We start from the raw sequence: 20,548 nt of genomic DNA on the forward strand, positions 1-20,548 counted from the left end.
CGTGTCAATAATCTGATAACTTCTAGAATCCAGACGTTTACCCCACACTGTTTCCCCGTAATCACACTATGCTCAATCAAATTATGCTTAGCACGCTCCTTACCTAATGCAAATTCTATATAAAATACGCTATCCTAAGTCTTCTATAAGCGATAAATTATATACTTCATTATAATGCCTTAATCGGCCGGATCAGCGGCTTCAGCACCCGCTGGTATCGTGCCAGTTGCCGATGGAACAATTCCGGATCCAGCATCAGTGCGAAGCCATGGCTTGACCCACTTGGCTGGGATCCAGCGAATGCCTCGATCTGTAAGCAAACACCTATATCCCCTCCCAGTAAGTTTTACTTCTGCAGGTCCGTGCCATTGTCTGGATTCTGGGTCCTTATACGTTACCATGATTCCTGTATTCTGTGGCGTCTTTTCCGCCTGTAAAAGAGCATGATGCACTACCATTGGTGGATCTTTGTGATCACCTGTCAATCTAAGATAATTTAGCACAAATAAGGCTTTGGCCGATCGCTCCTCTGGAAGTAAGCCTTGAGTTCCCCCCCTTTGTTTTTGCAGCATGCTCTTCAAGGTTTGGTTAGCTCGTTCAACAATAGCCTGTCCTGTGGGAAGATGTGGGATACCTGTACCATGGTGAATCCCCCACAAATTACAAAACCGAGCAAATCATTTGGAACCATAAGCCAGGCCATTGTCAGTCTTAATTTCTTTAGGCACACCCAGCACTGCAAAAGAAGCGTGAAGATGTCATTCAACATGTAAGGCTTTCTCTCCAGATTGAGCTGTGGCCCACATGGCAGCAGAACAGGTATCAATAGACACATGCACATAACGCTTTGCACCAAACCACATTATATGGATGACATCCATTTGCCAAAACTGCAATGGCGAAAGACCTCGTGGGTTAACCCCACAGCCCAGGCCCAACCCCTCCTTTTGACAATCAGGGCATGCTTTAATGATGCCTTGGGCATCAGTGAGTGGTAAGTCAAATTGTTTTGCTAACATTCTAGCGGGTTGGTGCAAGAACGCATGTGATTGTTGTGCCTGCTGAAAACAATTCCCTGGAGGAGGCTCCCATGCCTCTGCAACTAATTGGTCAGCTCTTTCATTTCCTTCTGACAAACCTGGTAATTTTTGATGACTCCTTATATGTGTTATAAAATACTCTATACTCCGAGAGTTTAAGCAGCGTAGTAATGACAAAAACAACATTCCCAATTTTTTGTTTGTGACCTCCTTTATCATTGCTCTTTCCATCCTTTGTACCACCCCAACTACATAAAGAGAATCGGATACGATATTCAGCAGCTCCTTAGCCCAATGCTGCAGTGCCCAAATTACTGCTTTTAATTCTAACACCTGTAAGGCATCCCTAGGTTCTCCCTTTTCAACATGCTCACACCACTGACCATTAGCGTCCTGCCACGTACAGGCGGCTGTGCCTGTCCTTTTCCCAGCATCAGTAAATACTGTTACCCCGTGTACAGGTATTTCCGACCGCCATGGCTTTTGCTCAAAGGTTTAGTGTTCCAATAGCGACCATAATTTATGCTTTGGATATTGGTTACTTACTGTACCCCCAAACCCAGCTAATGCTACTTGTAACGCTACAGAATGCAGAATTCCCCATTCCAAATACCATTTTACCAGGGGTATTAACAACATTTCTGGTTCCGTCCCTGCAATCTCTACAATCCTTGTTCTTCCCTTAACAATCAGTTGTGCAAATAGTTCCAATCGGGTTACAATAGATTTGTCCGGTCTCATGGCTAAGAAGACCCATTCCAAAATTCTTAGGGGATCTGGGCGCTTTGTGTCCCACTGACAGATTATTGCATAAGGGTGTTGTCTCTGAGATTCCCCTGTATTAATGATCATTAATATTATGGGTAAATCCTCATTACATCTAGATGCAAAGCTAAATGCAATCTTCTTTGATATGTGTTCTAAAGCTGTTTTCTGTTTTCCTGTCATTTCCCGTTTCTCGTCTGCGTGTGTGCTTGTACCCAGGAGTTCTACCAAAGGGGCCATATCGTCTTTAGTGATACCGCAAAGATTTCGCACCCACTGGATGTCTCCCACAAGCTTCTGGACATCATGCACCATTGAAATTTCTGATCTTATTTGAATCTTCTGAGGTCTAACATTGCTAGCATCTATGTGCCACCCCAAATACTTCCAAGGTGCTGCCTTTTGCACCTTTTCAGGAGCGATTATTAATCTGCGGTGGCTTAAGGTGTCCTGTAATTGATTTAAAATTTCATCATGTGGTAGGTTCCTTCCCACTATCAAAATGTCATCCATATAATGATAAATTATTAATTGAGGAAACTGCTTTCTTACAGGCTCTAATGCCCAGGCCACATACACCTGACACATCGTGGGGGAATTGCGCGTTCCTTGTGGTAACACAACCCAATGGTATCTCTTGTAGGGCTCTGCTTTATTGATCGACGGTACCGAAAAGGCAAACCGTTCAGCATCATCTGGGTGTAAGGGAATGGTGAAAAAACAATCCTTTAGGTCTATAATTAACAAATCCCATTCTTCTAGAAGCATAACTGGAGACGGCAAACCTGGCTGTAGGGCCCCCATATTGTGCATCACCGCGTTCACAGCTCTAAGGTCATGTAACAGTCTCCACTTCCCACTTTTCTTGGGAATGGTGAATATTGGTGTATTCCATGGACTAGTAGAGGGAACAATACGTCCCGCTTTCAATTGTTCCTCAACTAACTCTTGTACTTTTTGCAGCCTTTCAGAATTTAGTGGCCACTGATAATCCAAACAGGCTCATCTGTTTTCCAGCTAATTTTTAAGATTGGCTGCCCCTCAGTGACCGCTCCCAAAAAGGATGGGTCATTAATGTTGCTTTCATTTGGCTCAGTAAGTCACGGCCTATGAGGCCAAACAATTCCTTTGGGGTAGTCATGACATACGGCCGTGTTGTAACATGCGTACCGTCAGGGAACATAAATGTAATCGGTAGCTGACTTACTAAGGTGGTTTGTGTGCCCCCTGTCCCTGCAATACCAAAATTTGGATTGATCAATGGCCATGATGGAGGCCAAATATATCGTGAAATAATTGTAACGACAGCTCCTGTATCGATTGTCATCGGTTTCTTGACGACAACTCCGTCAGGCCCTTCCAATTGCACTACTTTTTCTGGTTTACCTTTTGTTATGTCCATGGCAAAATATACTTGCGGTTCCCTGGTGGAGCTGAATCCACCATCTCCACATTGTACTTCAACTGGGTTCGGAACACACGACCTGAATGGAACTAATTGTGCTATTCTGGTACCTTTAGGAATAGAAACAGGAGGGATTAAAACGTGGATCATAATTTTCACAGTCCCACAATAATCTGCATCAATAAGTCCTGGGACTACCAGAATTCCTTTTAGAGCCGTTGCAGATCATCCTATTAAAAATGCACTAAGCCCAAACCCTAATGGTCCTTCTATGTTGCTATCTACCAAGTGGACTCCTGCATCCACCAGTGTAATGTCTACTGCGGTTTCCACGTCCACTCTGGAGCTTCCTGCAGTGGTGGATCTGGCAGTTGTGAGGCTGCCTGAGGGCTGGCAGCCCAAGCCCCTTGCATTTGTGTCGTCGCGCTCTGGGCCTTCGCGCTCGGTGTAAAGTTTCCCTTCTTTCTACGTTCTTGGGTGGTGTGTTTATCTTTCTTACAACCGTTGCACCACCTTTTACTAGCAGAAGCTTTACATTGGCTCCTGATGTGTCCAAGTTTGCCACAATTAAAACACTTGACCAAGGGTTTCTTACTGGCTTTATCGAGAAATGGCTTTATAGCTCCTTGTACAGCTGCGGCAACATAAGCTGCTTTCTGCGAATCCACTGATCGATTCATGTATTCTATCATGTCAGTGACCTCCGCAGTTTTTGGCAAATTACCCAATGCTTGGCATGTCTTCTCATTAGCATTATCAAAAGCAATCATTTTGAATACTTTCTCTTTCATGGTGTCGTCCATGTCAGGATGATCAAAAATTGCCTTATGCAGTCTATCAATAAATTGTGAGAAAGGTTCATTAGGCCCTTGTTTCACCTGAGTAAAAACATGGGTTCGCATCTTATCTGGTAAGGTAATAAGGGCTTGATACGCCAAATTCTGTGATAAATGATGAACCTCGGTGATACATTGCACCTGGGCGTTCTCTGCTGCGAAGGGTCCAGTACCCATCAACATCTGCGTGGTTACTCCCCATAAGGAATCTGTTGGCTGTCGTGGAGTTGCCTGTTCCCGATCACAGAGCGCTTCCCAATGTCGCAAAAATACTAACATTTGTGAGGGTTCCAAAACCAATCGCACTATTTGCATAATATCTTGAGGGATCAGCGTATCAGCAGAAAAGATGAATTGTAGCAATTGTTGGGCTAACATAGATTTGATTCCATGTTGACTCACAGCAGTCTTTAATTTCTCAAGGACTTTCCAGTCAAACGCCTCCCATCTTTTCAGTCCGTTATTCTGTATAACAACTGGGAATGCTTGAATCATAGTCCCTTCCACAAGGGCATTTTTTATTACTCCCCTCCGATGTCTCTCTCTCTCGTCTGCAGCGGCTGTTGCAGGCGGCTCCGCATCTATCGTGGGCACGGATGGTTCCACTGTCTTCGGTTCCAAGAGGCGGGATGGATTAAAGTGCGGTGGTGGTAAGGACAGTGAGACCGGCATACGGCCAAAATCTTCGCTCTCTTGCCTTCTCGGCTCACCCTTTCTAGAGGGCCCTTCCGGCTGGGAGGATAAACATCTCCTCACTTCTGGTTCTTTTGATCGTACTGTCAGTTCTTGTAACTGGCTCACCACCTCTCTTAGGAGCTCTTCCACCGTACTACTTGATGATGATGGTTCCTTCCCTTCTACAATCTGTCTATCCACATTAATCACCTCCGAGTCTGCCAGCTCCGAGTCGATCGGGCGACAAGCAGCCCCCCCTAATTCCTCTGTTTCTCGTGGAGTAACAGGCAGGGGGATACTTTCGGCACCAGTGACCTGGCTGGATATAGGCAAAGGCTGTGTTTGTACAGATGTCTCAGCACTAGCAGAAATGGATGCTCGGGGGGGTAGACACAGCTGCGTAGAAAATGTCCCTCTAACTGCAGTGGGATAGACTGATGCGGCTGACATGGAGGCATCAGAAGGGATCACCACCGCGCAGACAGCAGCGGCTGCCTGCCGTTCCGCCCTCATTGCTTGCAGCACATCTCGAACTACCCTCCAGTGCGTTGCATATTTGCTTGCCTCCTTTGTCTTATCTCCCCCAGCGCTAATAGTGTCCCACAGCACCTTGCCTATAACATCCCAAGTCGCTACTTCAAATGCAACATTTATACTCGGAATAAGTTCTCTCTCCCAAGCCCATAAAAGTAACCCTCTCTTAGAGAGAATATGTTGAAGGAGATTTAGGACGGCTTCTTGCTCTTTGTCCAACCCCATCTCCTTCTCTGACTGCTCACCTGATTAGGGCGAGATTCCGTTTTTCTATTCACTTCTGCACGCTTCCTTGTCTTCCCAGCTCAGCTGAGGCTCATGTCATCCTGCTGGGGCAGAAGGGATGGTTTTGGCCGGATTCTCCGCTCCCTCTCTCCGTCGGCTCCTGTCGTAGAATTCAACACCGATCCGAGGGTCCCTTGTTCGGGTGCCAATTGCGGAGGCTCAGGACATCACACACAGACCAATGTGATCAGGTGAAGCCCGCTTTACTAGAGCATCAGACATCATTTTATACATTAGTTACATCCGTACATGCGTTTAGCTATTTTACTATTGGTTACACACATTATTCACGCACTGTCCACGCGTCTAGTTACACTTAATGATTGGTTATATCAACACTGTACACGCGCATAAACATAAAACATAATTGGTTATACTAACTAAAACATGCGAGACCTGTCTCAGTCTAATTGGTCAAGATAAACTGCCAAATTGAGGTTCTTTGTGCCAAGTTCTCTTTATTGTGGAACGCGCACCTGTGTTTTTCTAATTGGTATCTTTCTTATTTTTGTCTTCTTGTTTATTCTGTTCAAGGCCTTCTAAAGGCATCTGGAATGCTCTTGTGACCATTAGCTAAATATGTTCCCACAACAACACTACACTTTTAGAGAAAAATTTTCACATTAGCATCAATTTTGTTTTTAAAAAATATTAAAAACGAACTACTGTGTACTAGAAGTTTCCATGATATTTTGCTGAGATTTATTCTAACTCCAATAATTCTGAAACACTTCAAAGTTACTCATTAATGTCCTTAATGCTTTTCAAAATGACTTCTTTATCGCAGTAAACTCTTCATGAAAATGTTAGATGTGACATGTCAATATCACAGTCTTGTTAAATGAGACTCATTAATCTTTATCTTGAGCAACACTACTTTCTTATTTTCAAAGACTTAATGGTATCTAATTATTTTTTTTTAATTCTAAGTACTTCATCCTGCCTTTTCCGTATCTGTAAAATGTGTGGGATATCAATGCATTCCAAAGGTTTGTAGGGAGAATAAATAATTTCAAGATTATGAGATGTTCAAATCCTACAGCAATGCAGATCTTACCATGACCTAGCATAAACAGATCAAATAAGCAAGTGTTTTCCCATAATAATTCCACATTTATTTTAATAACTAAGTTGTTGCTCAAGTGTTCTTATAGAGAGAAAAGAAATGGACACAAAAAATTTGTCACACAAGTGCAATCGATTTACGATAATAAGGCAGGTCTCTGGAAATTTTGATATTGAGACATTACCTGAGTGGAATAAATATCCAAGGAGCTTAACACAGTCTTGAACAAGATAGCACTCACTCCGACTCTGAGCAGGCAAAATCTTATTCATAGCAATAGTAGTAAATTCTTATAGTACATTAGCTCCCAGAAGGTTTTTGCAGTATCGAGACTTCTCCTTGTCTGTACAAACACACCATACCATTCACCCTGGATGCTTATGGTAACAGCTGAAAAACATCACCATTACATGAAGCGCTTTCCCCTTATGTGATACAACTATTCTTTTTTATTCCTATTATGAGTATGATAAAAAGCCTCAGTCAGGATGCATTAGCGTGGTAGAAAGGCATGATATTATAGCTCTTGTGCAGTCACAGTTTTTCTCAGGCGAATAAGCAAAATTGTATTTTGTTGTAGCAGCACAATTAGTTCTACGGCTGGGGGGAAAGAAAGGTGCAGGAGTCTGTGAGTGAGTCATTACCACTCCTTGCACGCCACCTCTTTATTAGAAGCAACAACAGAAAAGAAAAGGCTGAGCAAGTAAGAAAAAGAAATACATTGTTTGTGTTGGAACAGGTAATTCCCTGTCTTCCCTGGCTTACAGAAAAGAGTCAGTTTGCTCTTTCCCACTCCACTTAGTCTGCTTAAGATTTAGGCAGTTATCTAATGTGCTTGAGTCTTGAGCTGGCATACCTGACCTTAGAGGGACTCTTAACCTCAGTTAAGACAACAAGTGCAAGAAATAATAGTACAGCAGGGCATCACAGGCATCAAATCCACATGTGCTGGTGGCAATAAATGCCTGGTACCAGTATGGCATGATGGTTGGCTAAAACCAACAGAGCAACAGAAACTCATGAAGTGCTAAAAAGGGCACGTTTCTCTAAGTGATAAAGTGCACATAGAAGTAAACAAGCAGCATAATGCTCCTTTAACCTTTACAGTAACCAATGCTGTTGGACAGTTTCTGTCCTGACTCATGGTATACATAGATTTACTTTGGGGCTGTAACAGTGTGAATTTTTCTTTCTTTCTAATCAAAGCTGTGATGCTGTAGGACATAGCCGCAGGTTCACAGTGAGGTGTGGACAGTACCCGGACTCTTCTTGCTGTTTCAGATCCACTTGACAACTTGAATGTAATTCAGAGGGAGCCTAAATGCAAGTAGCTGGAGCCTTACCATGCAAACAGTCCAGTTTTAAACTAGAATGATTAGTCTGAACTAAATGTCTACCCATGTGGAAACTAATCTGCAGGAAAGATACTATTTTAAGGGTATCAGGAAGAAAAGATTACTCAGTCATTTATTAGTCTACCTAACTAAGTTTTCCATGTGATACCCCCATATAACTGTCACAAAAATAGATAAAAGTTCTTCTTCTCTTCTCACTTGGTCCTGGCTTCATTGTTTCTTGGATGTACCTGAGGACCTCAGTAGGTACTTGTGTAGGTTATATAACCACACAGAGAGTGTATCTGGCTGGATAGAGTAGTTATTTGCTGCAGCAAGAAAGAGCCTGCATGACATATCTGCTTCAGGGCACTCTCAGAGACTGCTGAAAGTTCATTGCTACCTGCTGTTGGTGGGACATGCCAGTCAGGATGCCTGCCCTTGGAGAAGCTGCGGAGCCTGTGTGTGATTACTCCTGGGAGCTTGCTGGAAGCAACAGCCCATTGACTCACTGAACCAGTGCTTCCTATAAATATATTTATAACCTTGGCATGCCTGCCTTACCGTAATCTCAAGGGTTTGTCTGGTTCAGAGAAAGCTATAATGGGAACTGTAAACTTTTATGCTTGCCCTCTCTAGAAATTGTGTTGAAACTTTTATAACAGAGATTTTTCACCTTTTGCTTGTTTCTCCTGAAATCTTACTCACAAAGCTGTTCTATAAAGAATTTTAAATAGTGTGAGGTGTACCCAACCAGGTTTATTGTCTGCACCTGCTACGGCTTGCTGTCTAGACACTTCACTACAAAAGCTCAGTTGTCACAGTCTGAGTGCTATGTTCACTGTAATAACATTGATGAATATTTTTTGTTCTTATCCTAATTACATTTGTGTTGAAGATAGTAGAATACTGCTTAAGAAAATCCTTTCTTTATGCAAAGGCGTCACACTTTCTTTATAAATGTTCGAAAGAAGGGAGAAGGGAAGACAAAACAGAAGTACTTTAGAGGTGTCGATGTTATTAATATTTTGTCAGGTTTGCTCCTGGTTTGAGGAACTGGAGCAATTATTGTCATGCAAAACTTCTCTGGTTGACTTCCCAAAACTACTGCTAAAAAGTTAAAAATTTCATGAACATTGAAAAAGTGTATGTAAAATGTGCTTCACACAACGTAAGAAAAGCTGAGATGCACAGCTAATAGACAGCTTGCAAAACCTTCTGTGACCTTACTGAGGAAGATACCAATTACTGTGAGAAATGTTCATAATTATCCATTTGCCAAGACTTATCAAGCGGTATCTAACTATAGTTTTTGGCATACTCAGTAGATGCATTGTATAATCATTTTTGGTAACGGCCACTGTTTAAGAACGCCACAAGGGCTATTTCACCTTTGCAGCACACACTGTCGGACTGATGCAGTTCTCAAGGGAATGCATCATTAATGTTTATAAAGTCTATGCAAATCATCACTTGACAACCAAGGCCATTTACACAGACATAATATCAGGGTCTCATGGTCCTGCAATAGAAAAGGAAACTACTTCCTACATCCCTAACTAAATTCTGGAAGCCTGCTTCTCTTCTCCTGCTTTTTGCTCCCCAAAGAACCCTGAGCAAACCAAAGTTGCTGGGAATTGTTCAGGCACTCTGTAGTTACAGAGGGTATATCATCCAAGTAGTGAGCCACATGGTCGTGTAACTCTGGTGACCATAACCAACTGTCATGCACAGCCCACAGGATGAAATTTGTTCACACACGCAGTTGATGAATATACCTGTCACTGTAATAAATAGTTGAGCAAAGACCTGGTGGGAAAGCAGGAGGAAATAACACAGTCTTTATTCCAATCCCAAAACAGAATGATTTGCTCTTTAAATCCAATAATTTAGCCAGGCAGTAAACCAAAGAGAAAAATAAAATGTACAGCCTTATTAAATTCTACCTATAGCTACCTGATAATAAACTAAATGCAAAAATGGTGCCCATTGTGGTTTATCCTTTAACATGGATGGGAAACACATCCTTATCTTGTATGCACCCATGCAAAGGCAATCAGAACAACAGCTCCTCTGAGATGGGATGTCTCAGGTTCCGCTATCTCAGGGAAGAAAAGGGGTAATGTGGGAAGGCAAAGCTTGTACCATGGCTTGCCCCTTTCTGCCTTGGTTCAGTGGAGACAGGAACGTGAACCATCATTATAAATAGGTCATAACATCTATTAACAAAACTAGGAGAGATGAGTCTTTAGGGTTTTTTTTTTTCTCCCCCCCTGCTCCCTCCCCCTTTCTCTCTGGTAAATCACATAATCCAGCACAGAGATTCAGAGTCTCTGTGACATGCTCCATTTGGGCTTTCTCCCCTGCCAAGGCATATAACAAGAGAATGAAATGTTCCTTTTCTGCCCTGCTGAAATCGTGCTTTCCTGCCTGTTATGAATTAGATTCACAGTCTGAGTATCTCCCTCTGTGATCAGCTTTCATTACTAATAACCAGCTCATTCTGCCTTGCTAGAGCAAGAGCTTCTGACTCAGTTCAGACATACAGAGGAGCACAGAAAGACTTCTAATTAGTACCTAAATTTTCTACCTTGCACTAGCTACAAATCAGTGTAAATGCAGGCTGCAGAGGCTGTTAAAAACCCAACCAAAGACACTGACCGATCTGTTCGCTGACCAGGTTTTTTGCTGCCACAGCATGGGCGTGGGTGCAATCTGTAGCTTTTCCCTGTTTTATCACATGGTGTTGCCTAAGACTCTATCAAGTTTCTCAAAATTGTGCTCCATTCTAGGTTACCCTGTCTATCAACTCCTGGGTTGTTTTTTTTTACATTGCTCACTGACCTTACCTTTGCCTTCTGTATCAGTGATGTTGATATCCTTGTCCTGCAGTTCCCTGTGCCTCATTCTGAGTTGCCCTTCATTTTGAGGCATATTTTTTCATACTGTTTGTCATACTGTTTCTCAGTCCTTACCTCTGCTTAAGAAGTTTAAGTCCCCTTCCTCCTCTTCTTCTGTGCCCCCAAATTATTTTTTAAGTGGGGAACGCTGGGGGAAGATGATATATTTCACAAGGAGCAAGTATCAGATGCATACTTATATATAAAAACGATAAGCTTGTATTTGCTTTTATACGTTGCTGATCATTTCAGAGCAACGGTTGCTCAGCAAGGAAAATAAAAACTTCTCTGTCTGCAGTACGACATTCACTAGTTTGTGTATCTTCATCATAAGCATTTTCATGCATCCCTTCACTACATTAAATAGGTCATACTGCATAGTGATTTATAACCTGGAGAAACATTTGATTTCAAAGAGACAGCACAGGGTATAAATCAAAGAATGAATTTGACCCAACAATCTCCCTGAAAAGATAGACTTTCAGAGCTCCTATTCTTTATTTTTGATACATCCTTTTCAAGATGGGGTGATAAAACTGAGTGCGTGGTTCAAGGTGAGCTCACACACTGATTTACAGAATGGCCTTACAGCATTTTCAAAAATATTCTCTATTCTCTCTTTAGCACATTGTAACATCTTGTTTGGTTTTTAATCATTACTGAACGCTGGGCAGAGATTTTCACTGAGCTGTTCACAATGACAGCCGCGACATTTTTCCCTGAGTACTTACAGTTAATTTAGATCCCATCAATGTATCAATTGTTCCTTCCAGTGTGCCTTACCTTGCAGCTGTCACAATGAATTTCATCTCCTATTGTGCTGCTGAGATACCATGCTTTGTTAAGATCTTCTGTCCTTTGTAGATTAACCTACTCTTGATAGTTTTGAGAAAATAGTTTCATGGAAAATTTGCCAGTTCACAACTCTCATCTTTCTGGAACAGGTACAAATGTTCAAAAAAACCCCGCAATCTCCAGTACAGAAAGAAGCACTGAAGCTAAAAAATGTCACTGATACACATACCTCACTGGTCAATACACCTTTACTTAATACTAGGTCCCTGAAACCCATGCAAAAAGTAACCTACTTCTGGTGACTTCCTCGGTACAGTGATAACAGGTTAATATTTGGCTTTCTCATTGGATTAGAAGTAATAACCTGTTGGCTTTACCCTGAGAGTCTAGGGAGGAGCCAGAAAAGCTGTGGAGAGCTGCTTTCTGAACTGTGGGTCTGGGGAGGATCAGGGCAAAATCGTACTCAGCTGCAACGGCATTTTCTTGGACCAGAGATGAAACACCTGGCAGAGAAGGATCTGACTGACCACTGCAGGATTTTGCTGAATTGCTTTACCTTTTTTTATACATTGCTAGCACTTTAGATAGCATTCTTTTTGGAAACAACCAGCCTATAGCAACAGTGAATACACTACTTCCTTGCTCATTCATCTTTCCAGTGCTCTTTAGACCTTTCCAGGGTTTAAGGTGACCTTGCAACTTATGAAGAAAAATAAAAGATTGGAGTTAAACGTGTTATAAATGATTGACCAACCTGGATGGCAGCTGATAACGTGCTGGAGGCTGCAAAGTTCAGATACTGAACTTCATTCTGAATGATAGATGCTATAAAGTAGAGATAACTCATATTGTAACAGTAAGCTTTTCAGCAAAATAGAATGAGAAATAAGGGGATTGTCCTGCAGTCAGAGAAACAGCATGGTACAAACAGGAAAAAAGAACAATTATTGCAGCATTAAGCTTATAAGACCAGTATTTCAGAATGATGTAGTGAGTTCAAGAGCAACTCGCTCTTTGCTCTGCTCAGCCAGGTAGAGCGGATGTAATATAAAAGGCCAGCCAGAATCATAGCAGTCTGTGTTGACAGAGGAATCCTAATTTGGGGAAAGGAAGAAAAAGGATCAGAGATGTCAAAGAAGAGCTTATTAGATGAAACATTTCTTCTGCCTGGATATCAGGACACTTTGAAGACAAGCTTAGCCTGAAGAATGGCAAAAAGAAACTAATTCTTTTCATGCACTCTTGCTGCAGAAGGTAATAGAGTTGCTTCAGGTCAAATTTAGAGCTTATTGAGACTTTAAACAAAGACCCCTTAAAAATGCATTTAAATAATTTTTTTTTTTTAAAAGTGCAGTAAAACTGGCAGTGTAAAATATTTCCTGGGTCTAATGGAGACATTGAATGAGAGTCTGTACTTGTTACATATATGGAGACCTGTAGTTCAGATCTTTGGTCTGAACTGGCCTCACCTATCCCAGTTAGGTGACATAATTGCTGAGCTATCGGATGATTCATTATTAATTAGGGGTTCTTCCACTTATTTTTCCTCAAAACGTTTTGAAAGCAATTTTTTTCTACTCAGGAACTTAAACCACACTTATGAAACCTCAAAATAACTTTGTGGGAGAGAAAATTGATTTGCTAATCATCATAGGCACTTCGCTAGTCAGAGGATGCTCAGGCCTCAAGACAAGTGTGTAATTTCCATTCTCATTATTCATTGTTGCTTGGGTTTTTTGGACTTCAGACAGTTTTGTCTTTTACTCTCTGTCATTTCACATCATCTTTCGCAGTACTTCTTAAACCTACGTCTTCTTTGTGACGTTGAAAGAAACTCGCTTAGGAACACAACTCCGCAAATCATTTCTTGCTGCTGTACAAGCAACTCTTACACAGAGCATGGGTCTCCAGTAAATTTTCTACCTGCTCCATTCTGGTGTCATAGGGTCTGAGTTCTCTTTTGCAGATAGCATGACCAATCTCAATGAGAAAGAGTGAAAAATCAAGTCAGACAAACTTGTGTTACTTTCAAGCTTTTAAAAACTAAACACATACATTCTTCACATCAAAATATTTTCTGCTTTAAAAACTCCTGTGTTGATTTTGCCTTTTCTCTAAATGTTTGATTTGGATTTTGGGTTCTTTCACCATCTACATCCGAAGGAGGTATTAGAAAGAAATCAGTTTCCTTTCTATTCGTATATCCTGGATAAGCTAGTGGTCCTGCTGCCAGATTTAAATTTTGAAAAGGCAAAGTCACTTGTCAACTCATGTAGAAATACTAAAATAGCAAATATCAATCATTTCTCACGGAGTGAGGTGCAGAACAGAAGATCAAAAGTAGTCCAGTGTTTCTGGTCCACATATACATATTTATATGTATAACATGACATAGGGAGTCTATGAAACTCAGATTGGAGTCAGAGAAAAAGGGGGAACCATTTCTATTATCCAGTTTCTAAGTTAATAGCACTGTATCCTTTAACCCGCATGTTTTGTATGGGAAACCTCTACATGCACGATAGCATACAGTTAAAACAAGAGGTCTCATTTATTATCAGTCAGAGTGGTCAAAAACTGTATCCTGTGTGACAAACAGGTAAAAAACATTTCAGATATTCTGAAACTATAGTAATGGGGAAAGACTCACAATTTCATAACAGTTATACTGCTCCACCTAGCATATCTTTTTGAAGATGTATCCCTTACACCAGAAATACTCACATGGGTGACCTTGTATTACGTCATGGTAGTTTTAGGTAAATTATTTCTTCCTTTTAGAAATCTTTAAAACAGCAAGTCTTTTGACAAATACAAGTACAATTTTCATTATATACTATATTGAGCATTTATCTGATAATTATTCAGTCAATTCACACACCAAGGGATATACTACTATGCCTATTGCCTACTACAACTATTGCTGTTACGCCGTTCTCTCAGTTTTATTTTTTATGTATGGAGCATTTTTATGGGTATTTTTAGCAGCCACTCACTGTACTTTTTTTTTTAAAATGTTTTATTTTTTTCCTCTTAGTTCAGAAATAAGAACCTGCTGAATAATATACTAGATAACACTTACATGTTTTAAAAACCAATACAGGTAAATAATATATACAATTACAATATATATTTAGTCTGCAGAAACAAAACTACATAAATGCCATATGCTTCTTTGAAACTGGAAACATTTTAATTACTGCATTTTTAACAGGTGAGTAAATGTTTACAGAACTGTTATATGTATACTACAAACAGTAGAGTAGGAAAACACATAGAAACAACGATTTGCAATTCCAAATATTTCCATATCATCTTTCATCCACATTCCTTAAGATATTTGGAAACTATAGTTTTCTTGATAACAACCTATATTCCAGGTTCCTTTTTCCTTAGTGAATTCTGCATCAAACTTCCTTCCTGCAGAGCTTTGCAAGAGGATTTTGTTTACTGCCAGCATAACCTCTGTTGAGTATCTGAAAGTCAAACTGTTTTTCCCCGCTTCATACATCACCTTCAAGAGCAAAAAATGTAGAGTTCATAGTGGAAAATTTTGTTGTTACTAAAATAAACAGGAATAAATTTGTTCTTCTTTGATTTTGTAATGCCAGAGGCAGGACAGCATGCATTGTCAGTAAGAGCATCAGGTGCTATACTGCATATAATGTAAAAAATTCACAGGGAAAATATATAACATAGCTGCAAAAAGATCAATTTTAGATTTCCATTCTTAAGCGTACTCTATATTATAAGGAGGGTTGCATATAAAAATATTTTAAATTATTTTTGATAAACATACATGGTGCTTAAATAAATAAATAAATAAAGTTTGCTTTACAAGCAATATCATAATCAAGCTCTGGTATCCAAAGCTATTTCTATCAGATACTAGATTGCATTTCTTTGGTAAAGAGAACAGAAGGGCTTAGCAATCTGTTTCCACCGGGTGAAGAACCTTGCATTCACTTCCCTGGGTCTAGAATTTCACCTTGTACATTTGAGTTTTCAAAATTCATAATCACTTGCATACTTCTCCTATATAATGATAGTTGTATACCACTAAGTGGAAATGGCAACACTTAATTTAATTTAAAAACAACTCAAGCCTGAAAACACTTGGACATTTCCATAGTTAGAATATATGTGTAGCTTTCAGCTGGATAAAGTCTTTCTTCCGCAGCAGGACTACCCTTGCACTTTACATGAAGCATGTACTTAATTCTCTGTGGGATTGGTGTCAAGTATAATACAATCCAAGATGCAATGAAATGCTGTTGATAACTATATATTTAGAGAAAAATGTACATGCATAACAGCTCTCCCACTCACCACCCATGTATTGCTTTCAGCTTCCTACTTCTCCACAGTTTTGGGTTTTTTTTTTCCATCATTAACAGTTGCCACTTTTAATGGTTGGTTGTGCTGAAATACAATATTAGCCATTACAAGTATATTTCACACCTTACTATTATTTTTTTTTAAAGATAACTATTAATATGAAAACTTTACTTTTCTGAAGTGATGGCTCCTTTCATTTATTTATTTGTTAAAATACAGTTATACAAATCAAATCCTCCAACTGAACAGAATACATATGTCTAGAAAACAGCCATCAGTACTTAAATAGCAGCTGATATTTTCAAGTATATTTTAGCTTTCTGCCACCGCTGTGACTATTTGTCTGCAGTCAGCTTGACTGTGCTCCCCATCCATGGCTTAGTTCTGCCTTCACAGTCAGAGTACCTCACCAAAGTGACCAGGAGGAGCCCTTCCTCCAGACCTGCCCCTGAGGACCTGAACTCTAGCACAGGACTTTCTAGGTCTACATCTGATGATTTGACGAGATTCTAGTATCGAATATTTGCAGTGAATATCCATTCAATACTGTGCATCCTTCTCACTATTAACTTAAATCAATTGTTGATGAAGCTGCTGAACTGGTAGCCTAGGTGAAGTGTGTTTCAAAAGTAATCAAAATCAACTAACCAAAAGTTGCCAATAATAAATTTTAAAAATAAGTGTCTTCTGTTCATGTACAGATTGGGAGCTACAAAGATGTTACTCCTCTACACTATCTCCATTTGGCTCAACCTTTGGATTGGAAAGGTCGTGAGAACAGCTTAGCCTCTCCCTTGTTTCTCCTCTGTCCCAGTGAGGGTTCTGGGAGTGGATTTCTTCTCAGTAGCAGCTGGAGCACACATCCTGGCTCATGTCTAACAGGCTATCAGGGAGGTTTTAAATTCTCATAGCTTTATGACAGGTACTGGTGCCGGGGACATGAATGTCGCCGCAACCTGTTACTAAACCAACTCATTTGCTTAATCAGGTTCCAAGATACCTTATTCTTTGGTAGGAAGGCATTTAATTATTTTCTGATGGCTGTGCATCTGTGGGGATGAAGGCTTTAAAAACCACGATCCCCTTGCCTAATTGTTTACAATACATGCCACTTCACACAGCTGTGATTTCTTGGCCCCAGCTGCAGGGGAGCCAGCCTTCTGGTGCAGCTACGAGTGTATTGCACTTTTCTGCAAGCGACCAAACATCAAGGAAAAAGATTTTGACGCTCAAGGCCTTAAGCTGGCAGAAGTCATGTGCATCATTCAGGTAAACTGCTTAATGCCTACAGGGAGGATGTTGGCTGCAATGTACTTACCTCGGTCCTTGCCAGCAAATTATAACAGTAACTGTGATAGAAAAGGAAAAAGCAGCAGAGGCCTTTGTATTCCAGCTGCTGGAAATGTTGAACTTTTGTTTAGACTTCATAGGTCTAATTCTCACATTGTTTACTCATCCTGTCAGCTTAGAATATGATTCAAAATTATTGATGTATGTCTGACACATCATGACAAAAAGAGAAATGAACCTACTCTTTCAGTTCCTGGGTGCTGGCTCATATTAATGTGTATTTAATGGGGTTTTATTTAAGAATTACATCTTGCAGTTTAGCAATCTCCTCCAGCAAAACTGTTCAAGAGTAGGGTATTTGCCAAGAAACAGGTCAGACAAAACTAATAGAATTACAGAAGGAGAAATATATGCTTCTGAACTTTTTCCTGTGCAAACATTATTACAATTTTTTCCTGTTTTCATTAATTTCTCAATCTCCTATTCAATTTTTATTTTAATTAACTAATGAATGGAAATATGTCCTATTTAGAATGACATTGTACGTCAAAGCCAGAAGATACCAGGCAAATTTATTTGGCTATTTCTTCACTGGTAGGGCAAGAAGAAAATGCATGTATTTTTAAAGGTTTTTGAGGCATTTTTGTGTTCTGTGAACCCATAGACCTACCTGAATTTGTCTGCTCAATAATAGGCAACTCTGTGCTTCCCTAAACATTAGACTTTCATCAAAACTTAAGTGAAAGTTCCACAAGTTTAGGTGGTTTTTTTTCACGTTAGTCCAGGCTTTCTTCTCAGATGCTGCAGTGTTGCCTGTTCTGCAAGTTCCATTCCTGCCAATTTCCCAGAAATGTGGGTTCCTGCATATCCTCAGAGGCAATTTGTTATGCTCAGAGACTGTCAGTGAAACCCCATCTCTAGAGACCAAGGCCTAATTCTTTTTCTCCTGCTTCTTCCAATATTTTAGTTGCCATGACAGCTTTTTTCAAAACAGCCTTAACAGGCTAAAAACCTGTCTCATATCTACAGGGAAGTCTGACTTCCCTACCCCAAAGCCTAAACCAACATTCATTCTCTATACTATCCACCATTCTCATGGGAATCCTCATAATTTTTCTCATATTGGGCTTTTGTTTCTCTCTATAGGCATTTTTGCTGTTCTCAGATGAAAAAAAAAAAAAGGCAGCAAAAATCCCATAAACAATTTATAACTTTTTGTTGTGAGGAAATAGGCACCGGAGGATGTCTTTGTAAAGGTCTAGGTTGCAGACAGAATACATTTCCTGCTTTTGGAGTACGTAAGCTAAACAGAATCGAAAGCCACTTCACTCCGCAATTACTGATGACACCTACTAATTAAATTTCACACAGGTGAAACAAGATGTGTCTTTAGAGGGCAGCTATTGCACAGGAACTTTGCTAACTGCATCATCCCATGCCACAGAAAACAGCTCATTAAAAAGCTTTATTCAATTTAATAGAAGACCTTATAAATATCCCCTTCTTTCCTTCATGGAAAATGATGTGCAATATTTGTCAGGTCTCTGGTATTACCTCATGGACACTGAAAGTCATAACATATACATTATATAAGGGAAAGTTAGGAATTGGACTGCAACTGTCTAGCTCCCCAATGCTTATCATCTGAGGACAAAAGAGCAAGGCATTTGTCTTGAAGGCACCCTGTGATGGGTTGACCCTGGCTGGTTGCCAGGTGCCCACCAAAGCCGTTCTATCACTCCCCCTCCTCAGCTGGACAGGGGAGAGAAAATATAACAAAGAGCTTGTGGGTCGAGATACGGACAGGAGAGATCACTCACCAATTACCGTCACGGGCAAAACAGACTCAACTTGGGGAAAATTAACTCACTTTATTACAAATCAACCAGAGCAGAGTAATGAGAAATAAAACCAAATCTCAAAACACCTTCCCTCCACCCCTTCCGTCTTCCCAGGCACAGCTTCACTCCTGGATTCTCTACCTACCCCCCACAGTGGCGCAGCAGGACAGGGAACGGGGTTTACAGTCAGTTCATCACACGTTGTTTTCTGCTGCTTCATCCTCCTCAGGGGGAGGACTCATCACACTCTTCCCTGCTCCAGCATGGGGTCCCACCCACGGGAGACAGTCCTCCATGAACTTCTCCAAAGTGGGCCCTTCCCACGGGCTGCAGTTCTTCACGAACTGCTCCAGCATGGGTCCTTTCCACGGTGTGCAGTCCTTCAGGAGCACACTGCTCCAGTGTGGGTCCCCCACGGGGTCACAAGTCCTGCCAGAAAACCTGCTCCGTGGGCTCCTCTCTCCACAGATCCGCAGGTCCTGCCAGGAGCCTTCTCCAGCGCAGGGTTCCCACGGGGTCACAGCCTCCTTCGGAAAACCCACCTGCTCCGGCGTGAGGTCCTCCATGGGCTGTAGGTGGATATCTGCTCCTCTGTGGACCTCCATGGACTGCAGGGGGACAGCCTGCCTCACCATGGTCTTCACCACGGGCTGCAGGGGAATCTCTGCTCCAGCGCCTGGAGCATCTCCTCCCCCTCCTTCACTGACCTGGGGGTCTGCAGGGCTGTTTCTCTTACATGTTCTCACTCCTCTCTCCGACTGCCGTTTCCATCTGTCCCAACTTTTTTTTCCTTCTTAAAAATGTTATCACAGAGGCGTTACCACTATCACTGATTGGCTCAGCCTTGGCCGGCAGCGGGTCCGTCTTAGAGCTGGCTGGTATTGGCTCTCTCTCGAACGCAGGGGAAGCTTCCAGCAACTTCTTCCAGAAGCCACCCCTGTAACACCCCCCCCCCCGCTACCAAAACCTTGCCACACAAAACCAATACATACCCACAGGTTTTATGTGACCTGGGACAATTAGACTATTGAGAGGAAGAAAGGAGTAACACACTGAAGACATTAAGAAGTCAATAATTTCACAATATCCTTGACAGGGTTATCATATATATTTGTCAGGGTTATAACAAGTTGTTCTACAGACAGCAGTTCTCATATCCAAAGCCAAATTTGAGCACTTCTTCCAATTTTGTACTTATCATGTCCATCTTTGAGGAAAGTAACAGTAAGTAATAAGCAGTCTCACATTTATGAAGTGGGTATTTGAAGTTTGAGAAGTGGGCAGCAACACCTGCAATTACTTGTTCAGGATCAACAACCAGATCATTCTTCTAGATTGGAAGATCGTGATTTCATGTTTCTCCTGTTGTTAAAAGTCTTCTCCAGTTGGTAGTTTCTTAAGGATTTTAACCCAAATTAAAAAAAAAAAAATTAGCTCATTTAAG

The 20,548-nt window shown here is 41.1% G+C and overlaps 1 protein-coding gene across 1 annotated transcript; it reads right to left on the bottom strand.

The window, feature by feature from the left end:
• Positions 1–2,840: 2,840 nt before the first annotated feature.
• On the bottom strand, positions 2,841–10,847 carry LOC121233703 (endogenous retrovirus group K member 5 Gag polyprotein-like). The gene is made up of 4 exons (XM_041127839.1): positions 10,790–10,847; positions 5,142–5,335; positions 3,523–5,057; positions 2,841–3,487 (listed from the first exon to the last, which is right to left on the bottom strand). Exons 1-3 carry the CDS (start codon positions 10,845–10,847, stop codon positions 3,528–3,530), a joined length of 1,782 nt encoding a protein of 593 aa, XP_040983773.1. The 3' UTR covers positions 2,841–3,487; positions 3,523–3,527.
• Between the last annotated feature and the right edge of the window lie 9,701 nt (positions 10,848–20,548).

Source organism: Aquila chrysaetos, chromosome 12 (genome assembly GCF_900496995.4).
Source record: "Aquila chrysaetos chrysaetos chromosome 12, bAquChr1.4, whole genome shotgun sequence".
Lineage (NCBI taxonomy): Eukaryota > Metazoa > Chordata > Aves > Accipitriformes > Accipitridae > Aquila > Aquila chrysaetos.